Below are 25,743 nucleotides of genomic sequence, written 5' to 3' on the forward strand. Positions count from 1 at the left end.
ATGCAGTATGAAGCCTCCACTTTATACCAAGCATATGAGTCAGTTGTTGTAGGCACTGATGAACAAAAGCTGGACCATTGTCCGATCCTATAGAACAGGGTAGTCCATATCGGGGTATTATTTCTCGTAGCAGGAATCTCACAACTTCTCCTGCTTTCTCTGTACGAGTAGGACATGCTTCTACCCAGCCTGAATAGGTGCACACAATTACCAGCAGGTAACGATGTCCACCCGATTTAGGCATCACTGTAAAGTCAATTTGTAAATCGGACATGGGGAGTCCCCCCATAAACTGGACTCCTGGTGGCTTTACTGGTCCTTGTCTTGCATTATTTTTAGCACACGTTACACATCTTCGTACAATGGCCTGAGTCAAGTTGGACAATCTTGGTATGTAGAAATGTTTTCTGAGAGATTCTTCTGTGCTGTCTCTCCCAGAATGTGTCCCGTTGTGATAATTTTGGACAATTTCTACCGCTAGTGATGCTGGTATGACTATTCTTCCATCTTCTAGCTGATACCACTTGTTCTCCAAATACTTTCCTGGTTCAGTCTTTAACCACTCCTCTTCTTGAGCTGTATAAACTGGAGTCCATTGGGACAGTGGAGTTGGTATAAGAGCAGCTATATGCCCCACATATTCCTGTCTTCCTGATTCAGCAGCACGCTTAGCTGCACTATCTGCCATCCGATTTCCCTTGGTTACATCACCATCTCCTCTCAGATGCGCCCGACAATGTATGATACCGACTTCTTTCGGCTCCCACACTGCTTCCAATAGTTGTAGGATTTCAGCTGCGTATTTGATTTCTTTGCCTTCTGAATTCAGTAGTCCTCTTTCTTTATACAAAGCTCCGTGGGCATGAGTGGTTAAAAACGCATACTTGGAGTCCGTGTAGATGTTCACTCTTAAACCTTCAGCCAATTGTAACGCTCGTGTCAGTGCTATCAATTCTGCCTTTTGTGCTGATGTTCCTTTCGCCAGTGGCCGAGCTTCTATCACCTTGTCTATTGTTGTTACTGCATATCCTGCATAGCGGATCCCTTCTTTCACATAACTACTGCCGTCGGTATAATATTGAACATCGGGGTTCTGGATGGGAAAATCACGTAGATCTGGTCTACTTGAGAATACTTCATCCATTACTTCCAAACAATCATGTTGACTTTCAGTAGGTTGGGGCAAAAGGGTAGCTGGATTTAAGGTGTTTACAGTCTCTAAATGCACTCTTGGGTTTTCACACAACATTGCTTGATACTTGGTCATACGGCTGTTACTAAACCAATGATTTCCTTTGTAATCCAACAACGTCTGTACTGCATGTGGGACTCGTACATAAAGTTCTTGACCCAGAGTGAGTTTATCGGCTTCAGCTACTAGCAGGGCGGCTGCAGCTACGGCTCTTAGACAAGGTGGAAGTCCGCTGGCCACTGCATCCAATTGCTTAGACATGTAGGCAACAGGTCTTTGCCATGATCCCAACCAAGTACTGTGTCAATACTCCCACAGCCATTCTTCTTTGCTCGTGTACATACAGGTAGAATGGTCGTGTGTGATCAGGTAGACCTAATGCTGGGGCACTCATCAAAGCCTTCTTCACATCTTCAAATGCCGTTTGTTGTTCTTGAGTCCATAAGAAGGGGTCGTGCTCTGTACCTTTGATAGCTGCATACAGAGGTTTTGCCAGTATCGCATAGCTGGGAATCCATATCCTACAGAAGCCTGCTGCCCCCAAGAATTCTCGCACTTGTCTTCTATTCCTGGGTATTGGTATTTGGCAGACAGCTTCTTTTCTCTCTGGCCCCATAATCCTTTGACCTTCAGAGATATGGAATCCCAGATATTTGACAGTTGGCAAACACAACTGAGCCTTCTTTCTAGACACCTTGTATCCTGCCTTCCAGAGAATGTGTAGTAGATCGTGCGTTGCTTGCTGACAGATTTCTTTTGTAACTGCTGCTATCAACAAGTCATCTACATATTGTAACAATACACACTCTCCTGGGATGGACTCGAAATCCAGTAGATCTTGACTTAGGGCTGAACCAAATAGGGTAGGTGAATTTTTAAACCCTTGGGGCAGTCTTGTCCAAGTCATTTGGCGTTTTGAGCCCGTTACAGCGTTCTCCCATTGGAAAGCGAAAATACATTGACTTTCTGCGGCAATTCGGAGGCAAAAGAAGGCATCTTTGAGGTCTAAGACTGTAAAGTAAGTAGCCCCGCCCGGAATTAAAGCAAGCAGGTTATATGGATTGGGTACAACTGGATGTATACTAACAACCGCATCATTGACTGCTCTCAAGTCCTGCACAGGTCGATACTCATCTGTACCGGGCTTTTGAACAGGCAGCAATGGGGTGTTCCAGGGGGAAGTACAGAATTTTAGGATACCATACCGTATGAACTTATCCAGATAGGATTGGATGTTCTTCTTAGCCTTCTGCGGGATGTGGTATTGTCTTAGGCTCACTGGATAAACCCCAAGTTTTAGTTCGATTTTTATAGGTGGAATATTGCGGGCCAGTCCTGGTGGGTTGTTCTCTGCCCAAACTCCTGGTATGTTAAATAATGTCTCATCACTCCTAGGGTTTTGGCTAGTCAACGCTGTATAAAGTCGCCACTCTTCTTCCTTTGGTACGGATAATGTCATGATACCTGAAGGTCCATTAAACTTTAAAGATGTTGTTCCATTTGGTAGGAACGTAATCTGCGCTTGTAACTTAGATAGCATATCACGTCCCAGCAATTGGACTGGACATTCAGGCATATAAAGGAATTGATGTTTTACTACGTGGCCTCCCAATGTACAGAGTCGACTTTTAAGAACCGGTTTTTCAGCACTTCTTCCAGTTGCTCCTATCACAGTAATAGTCCTTCCAGATGGAGGAGCAACTAGATTAGTCACCACTGAGTGTTCAGCACCAGTGTCGATCATGAACGCACTCCTTTTTCCCCCTATTGATACATCGACCATAGGCTCCGCTCGACCAAGGGGGATGGAGCCCGGTCGGTATCAATAGTCCTCCATGACCGTGTCAGCCAATCCTACAAAGTCCCTACCTTCTCTATCGCGGGACCTTTGCGCTGCTGGAATATACCTGTCTTCCCTAACACTTCCTCTGTTCCCATTATTCCCTCTATTACCATTACTCCCTCCGGGGCCTCCTCTACCTCTCGCTCTGCCTCTAAAGTTTCCATAACCTGCCCTGGGTTGGTCTCTCTCGTACTGCTCTCTTTGTGGACATTCGTTCCTCCAATGCCCTTCTTCCTTGCAATACGCGCACTGATTCCTACTCAAAGGCTCCCTACTCCATCTACTATCGCCTCTATCTGGGCCCCGTCTATCTACGCCTGCGATCGCTACCGCTAGCATATCAGCCTTTCTACGCATCTTGCGCTCCTCCTCTTTCTTACTTTCTGTTTCCCTATTCATGTATACCTTATTCGCTACCTCCATTAGTTGGGTGATGGACATACCTGCAAACCCTTCTAACTTTTGTAGCTTGCGCTTAATATCTCCGTAAGCTTGGCTGACAAAGGCGGAGTTCACCATTCGGGAATTGTCTGCGTCTTCCGGATTAAAGGGGGTATACAAGCGATATGCCTCCAATAATCGGTCATAAAAGACACTGGGCGCTTCATCACTTTTCTGAATCACCTCAACTGTCTTCGACATGTTAATAGCTTTCTTTCCTCCGGCTTTCATGCCAGCAATTATAGCGTCTCTATAGGCTCTGAGTTGAACCATATCAGCACCATTTACATTCCAATCGGGATCGGTGTTGGGATAATGTGTTGCGGCCCATGCTGATGGATTGGCTTGGTTTAAAGTACGGGCTTTATCCTCTAGTGCTTTAATGGCCGCTTGATTAATTCTTGTCCTTTCCTCATTGTTGAATAAAGTCATTAATAACTGCTGGCAATCAGCCCATGTCGGGTTATGTGTCTGTACTATTGAGGTGAACAGATCAGTCATAGCTTGTGGTTTCTCAGTATACGAGGAATTGTGGGTCTTCCAATTTAAAAGATCGGTTGTCGTGAATGGGACATATACAAAGACTGGGTCAGCATGTGCCATTTGGCCTGCGGCATCGATATAGGCTGGCCCAGGATTCAGACGAAGAGGCATCTGATAGTGTTTTAATTGTTGGGCACCGGTCAACTGTCGGGTCTGTATGGGGCTACGTGGAGGGGCGTCAGTCATAGGTTCCAGTCGGGGAGAAATAGGGTATGGGGATGTGGGAGCTTGGTTTTGGGAAAAGGTTGTAAATAAAACACTTCGAGCCGAGCTAGATGAAGCTTGACCGGAAGTCTGAAGTGGCGCCAAATCAGGATATTCGTTTTTAATGGGGGTTGGTTCTGATTCCGGAAGGGGAGATTTAGTACGAGGGGGGGTGGATCCTGTACTGGAGGAGGAAGCGGAAGTGGATGGGGGTAATGAGGGGAGGGTTGCAGGACTTCCTGCATTTGCGTCACTTCCTCTTAACGGAAAGTAAGGGGGCGGCAAAGGGATCTCGGACTCAGGGGGCGTGTCCAAAATGGGCCTAACACCAGTCCTAGTGGACAAACAAGTCCTAGCTACCATGAGGCGACATTGCTCCTCGTGGCATGTCTGGAGCCATTTTGGCGAGTCATTTACGGCCTGTCTCCAACAATCAATATAAGGGAACTGGCCGTAAAGTTCAGGCCTACCCGATACAGCCACGTGTAAGCGCTGTACCAGAGTTGGATCCAAACTGCCACGTGGCGGCCATGCCGCAACCAAAGTAGGCCACTCCCTAGTACACAAAGTGACCAAACGTACAGGAGACATTTTAACCCCAAAATCACAAGTTTTGAATCCCTTTTTAAAATTCTTCACCATACAACCTAAGGGATCCGGAATCGTTGACTGCGACGCACCCATACTTAACAATGGAACGTCGTCGACAACGAATACTATACACGGGTACTTATTCAACAGTCACACCCGTTTCCTCTGGCAACAGCACCACGTGGTACGGTTACCAAGTAAAACGTGCACAATAACAATAAACACTCAGGGAATTCCCGTACACACACAGCTGTTACACCAGTCACTAGATAATCAATATTATGCCCTTTGGCGAAACTATACAGTCACCCACGCTATAATTCTCTATATACGAATTACCCGTCTATGACACACCCCAGTAACATCGTCTTTTACAAATAGCGGTTACAGTACGGTTAGCATAGGTCAAAGCACAAGTTAAGGTCACAATACAATTATTAGTGGTTATGGTGTTAAACATGCAATGGACGACAATGATTAGTACTTATATACAGTGTCAGTAAATATACAGGGTTATGGTACCGTGCACTATAATACAGCAACACACTATTAACACTCTCGCTAGACGGCTGAGCTCGCGCTATCTAACAAGATATACACTTTACTAAACAATCTTTAACACATTTACAATTCCCAACTAAACTATTGGCCAGTACCTTGAATGGACTACCTAAAACGATATACACCCGTTTTGGTTAGCCACACTGCCCAATCACCACATATAGCGAGCTAGAGAACCGAATTTACACAGGCGCCTCTTAGTCGCACTATCAAAAGTCTAGTGGGTTCCAAATTTACACGCCTTCCCACTTAGCCCAGATAGGTTGAGAGCTAGCGAACCGAATTTACACAGGCGCCGCTTAGTCTCCCGGTCCCTCCGACCTAGCGAACGTAATATACACCCTAGAACGCTAGTCTAGACAAGACACCGGTGTCCGGCTAGGGCTATTTACACCAGGACCCCGCCTGACTAACAAAATCAAACGGTCTGACTAAAGAGCGTTCGATCGAGCGGTGCGCCTTCGCTCCTTCCCTCCGACAGAGGGGGCAGATACACAGATTTAAACCCCTTTGGGCCTACCGCACAATCGGTATACCCCTAGTGGGTCCTGCCGTCTAAAACAGCAGTTGTCTTACCTCCTCGTTCCTGAACCTGAGTTCACACTCATCGACGGGGACACCCCAGCACTTCTCACGTAGAGGCCGATGATCTCCTGGACAACAGACCAGTGGCGCCGAGACGAAGGGAGGTCCACGCAGAAGTTCAGGGGTGCAGCCGTAGAGAACGTGGGCAAAGATAGACCGTCTCACGCCTCTGCCTCTCAGCTACCGTTGAACGATGAGCTTCCCGGCCAATGCACCAAATGATACCGGAGAAACTGACGGAAGCCAAGCACAGAGAGATGGACACAGGTTTCTTCAGGAAGGAAGAGATTCTTTATTGGATCACCGATCGGGACTCAGAGGGACTAGCGTCACCAAAATACCACAAGTTCTGAGTCCCGGACAATAGTGCAGGCTCCTTATATAGGCACATAACTCCTCCCATATTAAGCTCCACCCGCACATTCTCTTAACCAATCAACACAAATGAGAATTAACTTCCTGTTTGACCGCATGGCTTGTCCAGCACAATGGAGGAGGGGGAATACTACATCCTGTATTCTTGCACATGCTCCGTACACTACTGATCGTATCTTGCCTCGTGCAACCAACTGATCGATACGTCAGCATATGCACGTACACATGCCACGTGGTAATCTCGGCCTACTAAATTTATTTTTACCGAGATTCCACCACATAATGATACTTCCCATACTGGTCTGGCAATACAATATTTAGATAGTTTTATTCTTTATACCTGACCCCCAAGGAGTGAGTCTTAATTTCATGACACAATTCATTGTTTATCTCCACTGATGTGAATTCAATCTGAAAGGCTCTCATCAAGAATAAACTACGTGTTACATAACATATAACTTCATTCTGCTTGTCTGTATTAAAGTGTAAAAATCTGTTAACTTGGGTGTTAATTCAGTCCAAGGACAACAAATACTCCAGAACAGAAGCACAAGGGAGCTGTAGGCTGGCTGAAAACATAGGGCCCCTGGCACAGTTAAGCCCAAGCTATAGCTAAATCAGGATACAGGAAAGGACCTTGTCTGCTATGGAGCTAGGAGCAATGTAACAACCGAGCATATCATAAGGGACATGATGAACAAGGGCACATACAACCACGTTTATGATGTCAGAGACACAGGGGTAATTGTTTTATTCTATTTTCTCCTTCTTTTTTTTTTTTAAAACCCAATTTTTGCCAAAACTTATTATTTACCGCTCCTTTTGTATTTTTTGTTTTGCATGTTTTTTTGCCCAGAATGTATCAATCCCAGTTTATAAAAAGTGCACTTTTTCCTAACTTTTTCTTTTTCTGCTCCTGTCAGATGGGTGAGTTTTCTTTGACAGGTAAACAGCTTTCACATTCTTACTTTTTTGGTCAGTGTATAAAAAAGATAATTTAAACTGTGACGGACAGATTCATGGGACAAATCAGACAAGCAGGAAGCTCACTATCCCTTTATAGGGCATTTATATTATGAATACAAGTACATATGTTCAATCTGTTAGCCGCACTGTTATCCTATAAGAGCTACACATTTTCTTACACCGCTTTATGTATGCCCACAAACATAGACCATGCCCCCGATCCCTCGGGTTAAGGAATGCCCATGGCATAAACCAGGAGCCAGCAGGTTATGCCAAGACTGAGCCTGACACTATTAAATTGTGAATTGCGATAAACTCACAATCAAATTGCTAAATGATTTTTAAAAAACAACCAGGCTGTAAAACACAAACTGCTCCTATATATCATATTCAACTAGTTTGCTCTAGTTTTTAATGGTGCATTTCTTTATACTATGTAGCACTGGAAGGCTGTGTTATGGTACATGGAGTCCTGCCATTCTGTTCATTAGTGTTGTGTGATTTGACACCCTCCAATCCATGACATCACAGGTGAAAACTATACTCACCCTGATCCTCTCAAAACACTTCACACATGAAGTGCTTACACTGTATAGCTGATATTTTGCTGGCTGTCTCTTACCATTATACAAGACAAATGCATGTGCAGCCATGAGTAGTTTATTTTATAGGGGAGAAAAAACCCATAAATGAAACTACTTAGAAAACTAAAAGAAGATGACTGATGATACTTTTGACAGCTGGACTACATGTCCCTTAACCCCTTAGTGACCAGACCCACTTTTTCAATTTTCTTACATTTCTGCTGTGTTTATGTTTAGCTGTAATTTTCCTCTTACTCATTTACTGTACCCGCACATATTATATACAGTTTGTCTCGCCATTAAATGGTCCATCTAAAGTTACCATTATTTTCATCATCTCATATAATTTACTATAAAAAAAAATGATAAAATATGACGAAAAAATGTAAAAACACCTTTTCTAACTTTGACCCCCAAAATCTGTTACGCATCTACAACTGCCAAAAAAACACCCATGCTAAATAGTTTCTAAATTTTGTCCTGAGTTTTGAAATTCCCAATGTTGACATGTTCTTAGCTTTTTTTTGGAAAGTTATAGGGCAAAAAGTACAAGTAGCACTTTGCTATTTCCAAACCATTTTTTTTCAAAATTAACACAAAATTAAAGTTACATTGTAACACTGATATCTGTCAGGAATCCCTGAATAGCCCTTCACATGTATATATTTTCTAAAAGTAGACAACCTAAGGTATTAAAATTGGGTTTTTTTTAACTCTTTTTTTTTTTCATGCAACCATTTTACCACCAATCTATGCCAAAATAAAAAGAAATAATAATAATTTGTGATTTGTTTGACACACATAGCAATTTCAAGAATACATGTACGGAGAACTTTAAGGTTTACTGCCAAAGAACATGGCATGTGATATGTGTTCAGCAATATCTCCTGAGTACAGTGATACCAACTATGTATAGGTGTATCGGGTGCGCATTCCAGTTTTTCAACTTGGAATTTTCACAGCTGGTCATCATGCACCCATGTCCTATTTGAAGCCGGCCAATGTCATTTAATTGAAAAGTAGACACCCTAGGGTATTTCAGATGGTGGTATTTGAACACTTTCCATGCACTAATTCTACCACCAGTCTTTGTTAAACTTCTGGGTAGTCATTTTGTTGTGTTATTTTTCTCTCACATTGTACTTTAGGCATGGATTCTCAGTTCCTGTTATGTGTTACTGACAAAGAACACCCCAATATGTTTTTTTTTTTCCAATTTCTAATATATATATGTATATATATATATATATATATATATATATCAAAAGTAGATGGCTGCACTCTCGGTCTTTAAATACAAATTACCTTTTATTCCATAATGTTAAAAACAGGATTAACGTTTCAGTCCTCCCCAAGGACTTTCATCAGGATCATAAACATATACATGTTGAATAGTGTGTATATATAAGGTGTGTATATATAATAGTGACGTCATCACGTGTATGCCGTCGCCGTTGCCATGGTGAAGCGGCATGTTTATAGTTTCTAAGGGAACGTGTAAACACCAACGTGAGTGCCTTCTGTGCTGTGCAAACTAAATCTTAGTGCTCCACATACTTTTTAAAGGATAGATCACAGACCTAAGTATGTGTAATATATATATATATATATAATCAGTCTTTATGAAATAAGACCTCACATGAGCAAATAAATATGCCTGGAAAAATAGTGCTATAAATGTTTTAAAGTGCCACAAATATTAAAGTGACATATGTCTAAAGTGCATCAATGCTAATGTAAAGTGACAAATATTGAAAAAATATACTAATAATAAAATATAGTGATAAAAGTGCAAAAAAAACACTTGTGAAAATAACATTAATGCAATTAATAAACACGTATAATGTAAGAAGTGCCTTTTCAGAGTAAAGACAGTGTTTACATTGCTTCCTAGTGACACCTCTAGTGGCAGTCACTCAGGTGGCCACTAGAGGTGCTTCAACTACTACCCCTCCACTACTGATGACAAGGTGCCAGCCATCGTCGGTAGTGGAGGCGAGGAGCGACGTTCAGGGAACCCCAGGTAAAAAGTCAGACTGCTCTAAAATCGTTTGACTGCTTCCAATAAGGGGGTACCAGGGCACTCCTGGCACTATCACCACTACAGCGAGCTTGGAGTGTTCCTTTCATTTCAAAGTTTGTTATTTATGCGTGTCAATAATTGGTCTAGGGTCAAGATAACCATTTATTAACAGTATAATAATATTATATACAATATGTACTATATTTTAAATGAATGCCATAGTCTCTCTAAAGCTTTTTGTTTCATGTAGGCCTGTAAACACAGATACATGACCTCAGGAGAGCTAAAAATGCTCTCAATAATATAGAACACGCTAAATGTAATCATATGGAACACGCTAAGTATAAGAATGACTTTGGGGCTTTATTTTTTTATGCTGATCCTGAAAAAATTCACTGATCAAATGCTTATGGATAAAAATGGCTCTTTTCGCATTACTAACCTAAAGGTTAAAAATGTGATTTCCTTGAGTCTAATGAATGTAATGATTGCTTCCTCTTGCTGTTCTTTCAGGCTACAGGACAAATTCAGGCAAAGCCAAGCTGTAACAATCTACAGAAAAGGTAAGGTCTCATTAAACCTTTGACCACGGTACAAGTCATTCTAAGAGGTTTCAAGAATTTAAGTCTGAAAAAATGTCATTACTTTATATGATGGTATTATGTTATTGTGTCTTTGAAAACAAGTTTGTTATTTTATTCAGTGACAGTATGTTGGCTCGTACTCTTTTTGTAGTAAGTCTTTTTTTATTGACGCTGCAGATTTGGTATTCTACCGCATGTGCAATTAAAGAGGATCTGCCATTATTTTTATTGTTTTGTATTTCATTTCTTTATGGTAAATTTTTTACATTTCCTTTCATTTCTGATGTGCATTTTATTAAGTCATTGTTAGGTAACCATAGATAATATAACAAGAGTAACTGTGCTTCCTATAGTTAATAAAACCACTGTCACTCTATAAATTAAAGGGTTACTATAGGGTTACTATAGTTCTAGGAACACAAATTTGTATTCCTAGCACTATACTTCCATTTTTACCCCCCCCCTCCCCCCCGGTTGGTGCTAATGCGCATACACAGTGAGGACGTCCAGCGGCAGGCCACCAAAAGTCACCTATGAAGCAGGAAGTGCCTTTAGTGGCTGCAGGGGCCAATGACCTAAAGTGGTTTGGGTGCCTATAGAGTCCTTTAAGATAAAATATGGTAAATGACTATGATAAGACTTGGAATTAAAACTAATTGCACTTAAAGGAACACTATAGTGTCATGTATACAAATGTGTATTCCTGACACTATAGGTCTCCCCTCCCCCCCACCTCTGGTTAAAAAAGGTGATTTACTTACCTTTCTCCAGTGCCGCACGGGTCATGATAATCTCAGCCAATATCTATGGGGAAAGTTCAGTGCCGCCATGCATAGCGTTGTGCAACACTGATCCAAGAAGCACCTATATTGCCCATCGGATTGACTGCCACTAAAGGTGTCCCTAAGCTGTAATTCAAACACTGCCTTTTCTTCTCTGATTGATGTAATTTCCCCCTGCCTTTGCTTTCTTCCTGCTTCCTGTATTTCTCTATGAGAATCAGTAATGACACGCCCACAATGTCTGTCCACCAATGGCCATGCTCCAGTGATTCTCTGAGAATCAGTAATGACACGCCCACAATGTCTGTCCACCAATGGCCACATGCTCCAGTGATTCTCTGAGAATCAGTAATGACACGCCCACAATGTCTGTCCACCAATGGCCATGCTCCAGTGATTCTCTAAGAGAATCATTAACGACCCCCCCCCCTAATGTCTGTCCACCAATGGCCATACTCCAGTGATTCTCTATGAAAATCAGTAATGATACGCCCACCAATGGCCATGCTCCAGTGATTTTCTATGAGAATCAGTAATGACACGCCCACCAATGGCCATGCTCCAGTGATTTTCTATGAGAATCAGTAATGACATGCCTTGGTGGGCGTGCTGGAGCTTAGGGATGCAATTTGAATCACTGAACAACTGCCCACAATGGCTGCCCAAGAAGTACTTAATCTACGTTACACTACATATACAGCATTCAGACACTAGAACTTGCATACCACATCTCACACATGCACACACATATCATCACTACATTACGTATCATATACTGTCATATGTTTATTATAAATAAATACAAAGAGACAGATACACTCTATATTCTATATCTATCTATATCTATCTGCCTAAATATATATCCCTCTGGTAACCCCTTCCTTGCCAGTCCCTGTTATCCGCCCATCCCTCTGGTAACCCCTTCCCTGACAGACCCGGTTATACCGCGGTAATATATATACATGTATGCAGATATTGCACTACTAAGTAAAAAGTAAACCATTAGAATGACGGAGATACATGATGCCAGTCAGCTAGCATTACTGGGACTATCAGGGAAGAGGCTACTAGAGGAATGGGGCAGATAACAGAGACAGGCAGGTACATGGTTACCAGAGGGATAGGCGGATAGCAGGGAATGACAGAGAAGGTAGGGCGGATAACAGGGGCTGGAGGGGAAGAGGTTAACAGTGGGTAGTGAGGTTTGATGACAGGGGCTAGAGGGGTATTTATTACTTGCATTATAGGGAGGGAGAGGAGCACAAATGGGGTGGCTGGGGGTGGGGATATCAAAGAAAAGTTGAAGGGAATGAGACCAGAATAAGGATACATTAAAGCTAGGAAATCAAGAGACGCGTTTCGCCTCAAATTTGGCTCTCAGTGGTGCTCATTAATAGTAGTAACCAAACTGAAAGCACATTTGGCTATTTTGGCTTTAAATTTGAAATTAGTTGAATTTGAGCTTTAAACAATTCTCATTTTAGTAAATAACACTGATAGAAAACAATGATGGGGAATTCAATTAACCCCAAAGAAAGTAAATATACTTCAAGCACTATATAACCGTGCCCAGATTGTTTACTGATAGAGACCGATAATTAGGCCAACAATAGAAGACGGAAGATATACAAAGAGGACTACTCACGTGTTAATATTATGGACATTGACTAGGGGTATTGCTAATTCTATATTATGTACAAAGCAGAGTTCAGAATGTATACCAAATATGATAAAGATATATTATTGCATTTATATGCAACTTGCTATCTGCTTAGCCCATCGGGCATTGCTGGCGATCGTAGATGGATCTGTGTACCCTGCATTTATTAAATACACTTTGAGCAAATCAAGAGCAAACATGGGCTATTTCAGTCACATCGGAGTGCCTATCAAATGTATTAATGCGAGACTCCTCTCCCAGCGTACCACTAGTAGAAACTCTGATAGTATTTAGAATCAGCTGGCATACACCGGCCTTTTTAGATCTGCAGTGATATACATTTTGTTTAGTGATATTATTTCCAATGTATTAATTAAAAAAACAAACGGCAAAATATGATTTGTACAGATGTACTCTCTTAATTACTCAACTTACATGAGAGGCCCTAAAAACTCATTAATACATTTTTGTGTGCGGTAAAAATGATTAATACGGAATATTAGAATGAATAGGTAGCAGGTTCTGTGATTTGGCTGTTAATAAGGTCCCAAACTGGCTGTCAAGTTGAAAGGGACCAGTAAGGCTCTCTGGTGTTCGAGATGCATTATGTGACACCGTTCCTGTTCTGACACAAAACATTAAGTGGATCCAAAGCTAGCACCAAGCAATTCAATATTTCCTTTTCTGTCCAAGGGGTTATGCAACATGAAGCGAATCTAACATTAGACCCTGGGGAAATGAACGTTCTCAGTTTTATGGCATTCAAACAAATGATGAATGCTTCCTTCATTACCCAGGAGATTGCAGCCTCCTCTCTCAGTGGAATGAGATTTTGATTCTTGTGGAGGAAGCGCCTCCTTACATTCCTGATAATATATATTGGGTGAAGTCCATCAGGCAGCCATAATGTGTCCATTAGATACTGCCATGACCTTTCCAACAAGCAACTGGCGGACACCAAAGGGAGTAATTAAACGTAAGTGCAATATTCAGGAGATATGAAGGCAACATCCTATAGTCTCAGCTTGCACACCATTTCACATTCTGCTTGTGTCTCAGGCCATATTTACCCCATAATACATGGACAGACATTCAAAGAACTGGATATTTTTCAATATTTTATTTCCACTACCATCAGTTTCTGTATCTCTGCTTGAAATCCCTGAATCTTTTTATGAAGTAGAATTAGATTTAGAATACAACATTATGCTGTTGCCTGGGCAACTTGTCTATATCTAAAACATGGCGACAATACTCACACTGCATTATAAGCAGCCATATAGTATTCACACTGCATCCTAAACACGTATACAGTGTTCATACAGCACTGTATTGTACTTACATTTTCATTGTGAACGGATATGGATTGTCCACACAGCATCATACACATGTACAGAGTATTCACAATGAATAACACACGTTATTGTTAGACACGCACTTAAAACTAGTATTTGTATTGCAATGTGAACATGCATAAGCAGAGGTATATCATTCGATGAGAAGTGCTGTGTATGGCATATACTATAGGCTAAATAGTGCGATTATGTAACCTGGATACTGCCTCATATAGCATACTATAGGCTGAATATTGCTGTGCATTCTATAGTGCCACATAGCATACTATGTAACCTGGATACTGCCTCATATAGCATACTATAGGCTGAATATTGCTGTGCATTCTATAGTGCCACATAGCATACCATGTAACCTGGATACTGCCTCATATAGCATACTATAGGCTGAATATTGCTGGGCATTCTATAGTGCCACATAGCATACTATGTAACCTGGATACTGCCTCATATAGCATACTATAGGCTGAATATTGCTGGGCATTCTATAGTGCCACATAGCATACTGTGTAACCTGGATACTGCCTCATATAGCATACTATAGGCTGAATATTGCTGGGCATTCTATAGTGCCACATAGCATACTATGTAACCTGGATACATATAGCATACTATAGGCTGAATATTGCTGGGCATTCTATAGTGCCACATAGCATACTATGTAACCTGGATACATATAGCATACTATAGCCTGAATATTGCTGTGCATTCTATAGTGCCACATAGCATACTATGTAACCTGGATACTGCCTCATATAGCATACTATAGGCTGAATATTGCTGTGCATTCTATAGTGCCACATAGCATACTATGTAACCTGGATACTGCCTCATATAGCATACTATAGGCTGAATATTGCTGTGCATTCTATAGTGCCACATAGCATACTATGTAACCTGGATACTGCCTCATATAGCATACTATAGGCTGAATATTGCTGTGCATTCTATAGTGCCACATAGCATACTATGTAACCTGGATACTGCCTCATATAGCATACTATAGCCTGAATATTGCTGTGCATTCTATAGTGCCACATAGCATACTATGTAACCTGGATACTGCCTCATATAGCATACTATTGGCTGAATATTGCTGTGCATTCTATAGTGCCACATAGCATACTATGTAACCTGGATACTGCCTCATATAGCATACTATAGGCTGAATATTGCTGTGCATTCTATAGTGCCACATAGCATACTATGTAACCTGGATACTGCCTCATATAGCATACTATAGGCTGAATATTGCTGTGCATTCTATAGTGCCACATAGCATACTATGTAACCTGGATACTGCCTCATATAGCATACTATAGGCTGAATATTGCTGTGCATTCTATAGTGCCACATAGCATACTATGTAACCTGGATACTGCCTCATATAGCATACTATAGGCTGAATATTGCTGTGCATTCTATAGTGCCACATAGCATACTATGTAACCTGGATACATATAGCATACTATAGGCTGAATATTGCTGTGCATTCTATAGTGCCACATAGCATACTATGTAACCTGGATACTGCCTCATATAGCATACTATAGGCTGAATATTGCTGGGCATTCTATAGTGCCACATAGCATACTATGTAACCTGGATACTGCCTCATATAGCATACTATTGGCTGAATATTGCTGTGCATTCTATAGTGCCACATAGCATACTATGTAACCTGGATACTGCCTCATATAGCATACTATAGGCTGAATATTGCTGTGCATTCTATAGTGCCACATAGCATACTATGTAACCTGGATACTGCCTCATATAGCATACTATAGGCTGAATATTGCTGTGCATTCTATAGTGCCACATAGCATACTGTGTAACCTGGATACTGCCTCATACAGCATACTATAGGCTGAATATTGATGTGCATTCTATAGTGCCACATAGCATACTATGTAACCTGGATACTGCCTCATATAGCATACTATAGGCTGAATATTGCTGTGCATTCTATAGTGCCACATAGCATACTATGTAACCTGGATACATATAGCATACTATAGGCTGAATATTGCTGTGCATTCTATAGTGCCACATAGCATACTATGTAACCTGGATACTGCCTCATATAGCATACTATAGGCTGAATATTGCTGGGCATTCTATAGTGTCACATAGCATACTATATAACCTGGATACTGCCTCATATAGCATACTATAGGCTGAATATTGCTGTGCATTCTATAGTGCCACATAGCATACTGTGTAACCTGGATACTGCCTCATATAGCATACTATAGGCTGAATATTGCTGTGCATTCTATAGTGCCACATAGCATACTATATAACCTGGATACTGCCTCATATAGCATACTATAGGCTGAATATTGCTGGGCATTCTATAGTGCCACATAGCATACTATATAACCTGGATACTGCCTCATATAGCATACTATAGGCTGAATATTGCTGGGCATTCTATAGTGCCACATAGCATACTATGTAACCTGGATACTGCCTCATATAGCATACTATAGGCTGAATATTGCTGTGCATTCTATAGTGCCACATAGCATACTGTGTAACCTGGATACTGCCTCATATAGCATACTATAGGCTGAATATTGCTGTGCATTCTATAGTGCCACATAGCATACTGTGTAACCTGAATACATATAGCATACTATGTAACCTGGATACTGCCTCATATAGCATACTATAGGCTGAATATTGCTGTGCATTCTATAGTGCCACATAGCATACTGTGTAACCTGGATACTGCCTCATATAGCATACTATAGGCTGAATATTGCTGGGCATTCTATAGTGCCACATAGCATACTATATAACCTGGATACTGCCTCATATAGCATACTATAGGCTGAATATTGCTGTGCATTCTATAGTGCCACATAGCATACTGTGTAACCTGGATACTGCCTCATATAGCATACTATAGGCTGAATATTGCTGTGCATTCTATAGTGCCACATAGCATACTATATAACCTGGATACTGCCTCATATAGCATACTATAGGCTGAATATTGCTGTGCATTCTATAGTGCCACATAGCATACTGTGTAACCTGGATACTGCCTCATATAGCATACTATAGGCTGAATATTGCTGGGCATTCTATAGTGCCACATAGCATACTATATAACCTGGATACTGCCTCATATAGCATACTATAGGCTGAATATTGCTGTGCATTCTATAGTGCCACATAGCATACTGTGTAACCTGGATACTGCCTCATATAGCATACTATAGGCTGAATATTGCTGGGCATTCTATAGTGCCAAATAGCATACTGTGTAACCTGGATACTGCCTCATATAGCATACTATAGGCTGAATATTGCTGGGCATTCTATAGTGCCACATAGCATACTATATAACCTGGATACTGCCTCATATAGCATACTATAGGCTGAATATTGCTGTGCATTCTATAGTGCCACATAGCATACTATGTAACCTGGATACTGCCTCATATAGCATACTATAGGCTGAATATTGCTGTGCATTCTATAGTGCCACATAGCATACTATGTAACCTGGATACTGCCTCATATAGCATACTATAGGCTGAATATTGCTGTGCATTCTATAGTGCCACATAGCATACTGTGTAACCTGGATACTGCCTCATATAGCATACTATAGGCTGAATATTGCTGGGCATTCTATAGTGCCACATAGCATACTGTGTAACCTGGATACTGCCTCATATAGCATACTATAGGCTGAATATTGCTGGGCATTCTATAGTGCCACATAGCATACTATGTAACCTGGATACTGCCTCATATAGCATACTATAGGCTGAATATTGCTGTGCATTCTATAGTGCCACATAGCATACTGTGTAACCTGGATACTGCCTCATATAGCATACTATAGGCTGAATATTGCTGGGCATTCTATAGTGCCACATAGCATACTATATAACCTGGATACTGCCTCATATAGCATACTATAGGCTGAATATTGCTGTGCATTCTATAGTGCCACATAGCATACTATGTAACCTGGATACTGCCTCATATAGCATACTATAGGCTGAATATTGCTGGGCATTCTATAGTGCCACATAGCATACTGTGTAACCTGGATACTGCCTCATATAGCATACTATAGGCTGAATATTGCTGGGCATTCTATAGTGCCACATAGCATACTATATAACCTGGATACTGCCTCATATAGCATACTATAGGCTGAATATTGCTGTGCATTCTATAGTGCCACATAGCATACTGTGTAACCTGGATACTGCCTCATATAGCATACTATAGGCTGAATATTGCTGGGCATTCTATAGTGCCACATAGCATACTGTGTAACCTGGATACTGCCTCATATAGCATACTATAGGCTGAATATTGCTGTGCATTCTATAGTGCCACATAGCATACTATGTAACCTGGATACTGCCTCATACAGCATACTATAGGCTGAATATTGCTGTGCATTCTATAGTGCCACATAGCATACTGTGTAACCTGGATACTGCCTCATATAGCATACTATAGGCTGAATATTGCTGTGCATTCTATAGTGCCACATAGCATACTGTGTAACCTGGATACTGCCTCATATAGCATACTATAGCCTGAATATTGCTGTGCATTCTATAGTGCCACATAGCATACTATGTAACCTGGATACTGCCTCATATAGCATACTATAGGCTGAATATTGCTGTGCATTCTATAGTGCCACATAGCATACTATGTAACCTGGATACTGCCTCATATAGCATACTATAGGCTGAATATTGCTGTGCATTCTTTAGTGCCACATAGCATACTATGTAACCTGGATACTGCCTCATATAGCATACTATAGGCTGAATATTGCTGTGCATTCTATAGTGCCACATAGCATACTATGTAACCTGGATACTGCCTCATATAACATACTATAGGCTGAATATTGCTGTGCATTCTATAGTGCCACATAGCATACTATGTAACCTGGATACTGCCTCATATAGCATACTATAGGCTGAATATTGCTGTGCATTCTATAGTGCCACATAGCAAACTATGTAACCTGGATACTGCCTCATATAGCATACTATAGGCTGAATATTGCTGTGCATTCTATAGTGCCACATAGCATACTGTGTAACCTGGATACTGCCTCATATAGCATACTATAGGCTGAATATTGCTGTGCATTCTATAGTGCCACATAGCATACTGTGTAACCTGGATACTGCCTCATATAGCATACTATAGGCTGAATATTGCTGTGCATTCTATAGTGCCACATAGCATACTGTGTAACCTGGATACTGCCTCATATAGCATACTATTGGCTGAATATTGCTGTGCATTCTATAGTGCCACATAGCATACTATGTAACCTGGATACTGCCTCATATAGCATACTATAGGCTGAATATTGCTGTGCATTCTATAGTGCCACATAGCATACTATGTAACCTGGATACTGCCTCATATAGCATACTATAGGCTGAATATTGCTGTGCATTCTATAGTGCCACATAGCATACTATGTAACCTGGATACTGCCTCATATAGCATACTATAGGCTGAATATTGCTGGGCATTCTATAGTGCCACATAGCATACTGTGTAACCTGGATACTGCCTCATATAGCATACTATAGGCTGAATATTGCTGTGCATTCTATAGTGCCACATAGCATACTGTGTAACCTGGATACTGCCTCATATAGCATACTATAGGCTGAATATTGCTGTGCATTCTATAGTGCCACATAGCATACTGTGTAACCTGGATACTGCCTCATATAGCATACTATTGGCTGAATATTGCTGTGCATTCTATAGTGCCACATAGCATACTATGTAACCTGGATACTGCCTCATATAGCATACTATAGGCTGAATATTGCTGTGCATTCTATAGTGCCACATAGCATACTATGTAACCTGGATACTGCCTCATATAGCATACTATAGGCTGAATATTGCTGTGCATTCTATAGTGCCACATAGCATACTGTGTAACCTGGATACTGCCTCATATAGCATACTATAGGCTGAATATTGCTGTGCATTCTATAGTGCCACATAGCATACTGTGTAACCTGGATACTGCCTCATATAGCATACTATAGGCTGAATATTGCTGTGCATTCTATAGTGCCACATAGCAAACTATGTAACCTGGATACTGCCTCATATAGCATACTATAGGCTGAATATTGCTGTGCATTCTATAGTGCCACATAGCATACTGTGTAACCTGGATACTGCCTCATATAGCATACTATAGGCTGAATATTGCTGTGCATTCTATAGTGCCACATAGCATACTGTGTAACCTGGATACTGCCTCATATAGCATACTATAGGCTGAATATTGCTGTGCATTCTATAGTGCCACATAGCATACTATGTAACCTGGATACTGCCTCATGTAGCATACTATAGGCTGAATATTGCTGTGCATTCTATAGTGCCACATAGCATACTATATAACCTGGATACTGCCTCATATAGCATACTATAGGCTGAATATTGCTGTGCATTCTATAGTGCCACATAGCATACTGTGTAACCTGGATACTGCCTCATATAGCATACTATAGGCTGAATATTGCTGTGCATTCTATAGTGCCACATAGCATACTATGTAACCTGGATACTGCCTCATATAGCATACTATAGGCTGAATATTGCTGTGCATTCTATAGTGCCACATAGCATACTATGTAACCTGGATACTGCCTCATATAGCATACTATAGGCTGAATATTGCTGTGCATTCTATAGTGCCACATAGCATACTATGTAACCTGGATACTGCCTCATATAGCATACTATAGGCTGAATATTGCTGTGCATTCTATAGTGCCACATAGCATACTATGTAACCTGGATACTGCCTCATATAGCATACTATAGGCTGAATATTGCTGGGCATTCTATAGTGCCACATAGCATACTATGTAACCTGGATACTGCCTCATATAGCATACTATTGGCTGAATATTGCTGTGCATTCTATAGTGCCACATAGCATACTATGTAACCTGGATACTGCCTCATATAGCATACTATAGGCTGAATATTGCTGTGCATTCTATAGTGCCACATAGCATACTATGTAACCTGGATACTGCCTCATATAGCATACTATAGGCTGAATATTGCTGGGCATTCTATAGTGCCACATAGCATACTATGTAACCTGGATACTGCCTCATATAGCATACTATTGGCTGAATATTGCTGTGCATTCTATAGTGCCACATAGCATACTATGTAACCTGGATACTGCCTCATATAGCATACTATAGGCTGAATATTGCTGTGCATTCTATAGTGCCACATAGCATACTATGTAACCTGGATACTGCCTCATATAGCATACTATAGGCTGAATATTGCTGTGCATTCTATAGTGCCACATAGCATACTGTGTAACCTGGATACTGCCTCATATAGCATACTATAGGCTGAATATTGCTGGGCATTCTATAGTGCCACATAGCATACTGTGTAACCTGGATACTGCCTCATATAGCATACTATAGGCTGAATATTGCTGGGCATTCTATAGTGCCACATAGCATACTGTGTAACCTGGATACTGCCTCATATAGCATACTATAGGCTGAATATTGCTGGGCATTCTTTAGTGCCACATAGCATACTATATAACCTGGATACTGCCTCATATAGCATACTATAGGCTGAATATTGCTGTGCATTCTATAGTGCCACATAGCATACTATGTAACCTGGATACTGCCTCATATAGCATACTATAGGCTGAATATTGCTGTGCATTCTATAGTGCCAAATAGCATACTGTGTAACCTGGATACTGCCTCATATAGCATACTATAGGCTGAATATTGCTGTGCATTCTATAGTGCCACATAGCATACTATGTAACCTGGATACTGCCTCATACAGCATACTATAGGCTGAATATTGCTGTGCATTCTATAGTGCCACATAGCATACTGTGTAACCTGGATACTGCCTCATATAGCATACTATAGGCTGAATATTGCTGTGCATTCTATAGTGCCACATAGCATACTATGTAACCTGGATACTGCCTCATACAGCATACTATAGGCTGAATATTGCTGTGCATTCTATAGTGCCACATAGCATACTATGTAACCTGGATACTGCCTCATACAGCATACTATAGGCTGAATATTGCTGTGCATTCTATAGTGCCACATAGCATACTGTGTAACCTGGATACTGCCTCATATAGCATACTATAGGCTGAATATTGCTGTGCATTCTATAGTGCCACATAGCATACTATATAACCTGGATACTGCCTCATATAGCATACTATAGCCTGAATATTGCTGTGCATTCTATAGTGCCACATAGCATACTGTGTAACCTGGATACTGCCTCATATAGCATACTATAGGCTGAATATTGCTGTGCATTCTATAGTGCCACATAGCATACTATGTAACCTGGATACTGCCTCATATAGCATACTATAGGCTGAATATTGCTGTGCATTCTATAGTGCCATTCTAAACTAATCCGACCTCATCAGTTAGATAAGAAGACTGCACATAAATGATTGGCCTTTATCATACTAACTGTAAGTTGCTGTTTCGTGTTCATGTTGCAGTGACTGCACCGTAGTTATGATGACAAAAAGCAAGCCCTATTATCACTACAACGTATTGTACACTTTATTGCTAAAACCTACCTTATCAGTCTGTATTTTGGTGATTTTCATCTTCTCCGGCAGAGTAGAAAGGTTTTCATGCTGAATGAATCCATTTTGAAAAATGCAATGCGCAGGATGCATTCAACCAAATGTAGCCTTTTTTTCCTCAAAGCTAGAAATAACAGCCAGAATTATTCATTGCCTAATGAAATTCATCTCTAAATGTTATTTCCTTAATTTTCCTAATAGACCATTTTATGACTTTTTCCACTAATTAGGAGTTTGATTTAGTCCTCCAGCTGTTTAGTTTCTATCTTAAGGCATTCAAGCAAAATTGCAATTAAGCAGCATGAGACCCCAGATAAATAAAGAATTTGTAATTTGAGAAATACTGATTCTTTTTTTTTTATATCTGATGTTCACACCTACATTTGTGTTCCGAGTCTGCAGTCGTCATGACTGTGACATTTTTGCAATACGCCAAACTAGCAAGTGGGCACAGCCATAAAGAAACCCTTTGCATAGAACAGGTTGGATTTGAGTTGTGCAAAATAATGAGTTAGACAAATTTTTATCAGATGTTTGGTTACCAAGTATGTTGTGGTTCTTTTTTTTTCTGGGTTGTGATGTCAGTCCTGTATACCCATAATACCATATTTTAAACATACTACAATTGTAATTTGTAAGGCTATCGTATTAGTTCTGACTACCATAAAACAATCATAATAATATATCATAATATTGCATTTTGAGCTTATTGGACACCACTGCTCTTCAAATCCAGCCTTTCATATAAGTGTGGAGCATTGTTCAGTGGTGTCCGACATATATGTGATTATTATACAAATGCCAACTTCTGACTTTATATGTCCCCCAAGAACTAGTTTAGATATTTATTAACCAATCCATAACTTAAAACATATTTCAGATAGCAACAGGTAGTAAAGGGGTGATACTTGTGCCAGAAAGCAGGAGAAATGCCTCTAGGAGGGTTCTCCTGCTTAGATTTATGACAACACTTTGCTAAAGAATTGATTGACAGTTGTGGGAAGGACCTATTTTTAGATTGTTTGATTTTTTTTCTCCTAATCTATACAATTGCTGAAAATTTTGCTAGCACAATGTACAGATGAAATGTAATTTACATTTAAATTAAATAAACATATGTGTCCCATGGCAGGTACGCTTTAGGGAAGTGGTGTGCAAGGAAATGCTTCCCATGCAGGGCCATAAGTAGGGCCAAAATTATCCGAAAATATAATAGGCTCAACGTGTAGGGTGTAGAAGAGAAGCTAAAAGTCCTTATGTTTTATCCATGCCCCTACTTCCATTAGTAGGTGCTTTTTATTTTAATTTAATCCATGAATTATGAACCTATGACTTATTAAACATTCAGTGTGAATTATATTATGTAATGCTGGTTGGTCAAAAAGACATCCTGGTATATTAGAGTTAACAGCCTGTGCTGTATTCTGAAATGTCTTAATAGACTCTGAAGTATCTGAAAGGTAATTTAGCTGGGAGAATGTTGTCGATCAATATAGTCGCTTCCTTCTGGTTAATGCAACACATTTATTAGGAACGAATGCTTTGTGCCATGAGACTGTCTATTTTGTCTTTTTAGTGGCCCAAAAGTAACCTAAAAGAAGAATTACATGTCAAATATCCTGTAAACTGAATGATTGAGGGGGGTGAAATTTCCATCGGTAAATAGGAACTAATTTTCCCCCCTCTGTAGCCCATGCATGTTTTCAATGTCTTATTGATTTTTTTGATTGGGCAACTAAAATAATAGATCAGGGTGGTGCAGTAGACACTGCTTACCTAGATTTCAGTAAGGCTTTTGACACTGTTGAACATAGAAGGCTTATCAATAAACTGCAATATTTAAGTTTGGATTCCAATATTGTTGAATGGGTAAGAGTGACAGGCAGGCAACAGAGAGTTGTAGTCAATGGAGTATATTCGAAGCATGGGCTTGTCACCGTAGCTCAGGGTTCTGTACTTGGACCCATTCTCTTTAATAGTTTTATTAGTGATATTGCAGAAGGTCTTGATGGTTTTTTTCTGATGATACTAAGATAAGTAACAGGGTTGATGTTTCAGGAGGGATAAGCCAAATGGCAAATGATTTAGGTAAACTAGAAAAATGGTCAGAGTTTTGGCAACTGACATTTAATGTGGATAAAAAAACCCAAGGGCAGAGTACAGAATATTTGATAGAGTCCTAACCTCAACATCTGAGGAAAGGGATTTAGGGGTGATTATTTTTGACTTAAAGGTAGGCAGACAATGTAATAGAGCAGCAGGAAATGCTAGCAGCATGCTTGGTTGTATAGGGAGAGGTATTAGCAGTAGAAAGAGGGTGCTCATGCCATTGTACAGAACACTGGTGAGACCTCACTTGGAGTATTGTGCGCAGTACTGGAGACCATATCTCCAGAAGGATATTTGTACTTTAGAGAGAGTTCAGGGAAGGGCTACTAAATGGGTGTGTACATAACAACAACATTAGTTATTTAAACTGAACCTTGTGAATTATCTAACGAGAACAGTATTGCATGGAACATCACGTGGGTGCGTACAATTTACCAACATTAGTTAGGTCACCTGCACCTTAGTGAGTTAGCTAGGTGTAACGGCATTGTTATGGAACATCACTTGGGTGTGTACCCGGTAATGGCTACAGTTATTCCAACTGAACATTTCGTATTAGCTAATGATGATAGAGTGTGCATGAGTGCACGGAATCGGTTATTCTAACGGAACCTTATGAATTAGCTAGGGAGCATAGTATGATCAGTGGGAATTTGAGGGAGCCTCGGTGTTACCCC

The 25,743-nt window shown here is 40.6% G+C and overlaps 1 protein-coding gene across 2 annotated transcripts in view; it reads left to right on the forward strand.

Moving 5' to 3' along the window:
• The window catches only part of DNAAF11 (dynein axonemal assembly factor 11), a 96,100-nt gene that overhangs the window by 63,581 nt on the left and 6,776 nt on the right, over positions 1-25,743 (forward strand). For both annotated transcript variants that reach the window (XM_063450258.1, XM_063450257.1), the window contains exon 11: positions 10,422-10,471. In XM_063450258.1, coding sequence (XP_063306328.1) covers positions 10,422-10,471 — 50 coding nt within the window. The remainder of the gene's footprint in view (positions 1-10,421; positions 10,472-25,743) is intronic.

This window comes from Pelobates fuscus, chromosome 4, assembly GCF_036172605.1.
Source record: "Pelobates fuscus isolate aPelFus1 chromosome 4, aPelFus1.pri, whole genome shotgun sequence".
In the NCBI taxonomy this organism is placed as follows: Eukaryota; Metazoa; Chordata; class Amphibia; order Anura; family Pelobatidae; genus Pelobates; species Pelobates fuscus.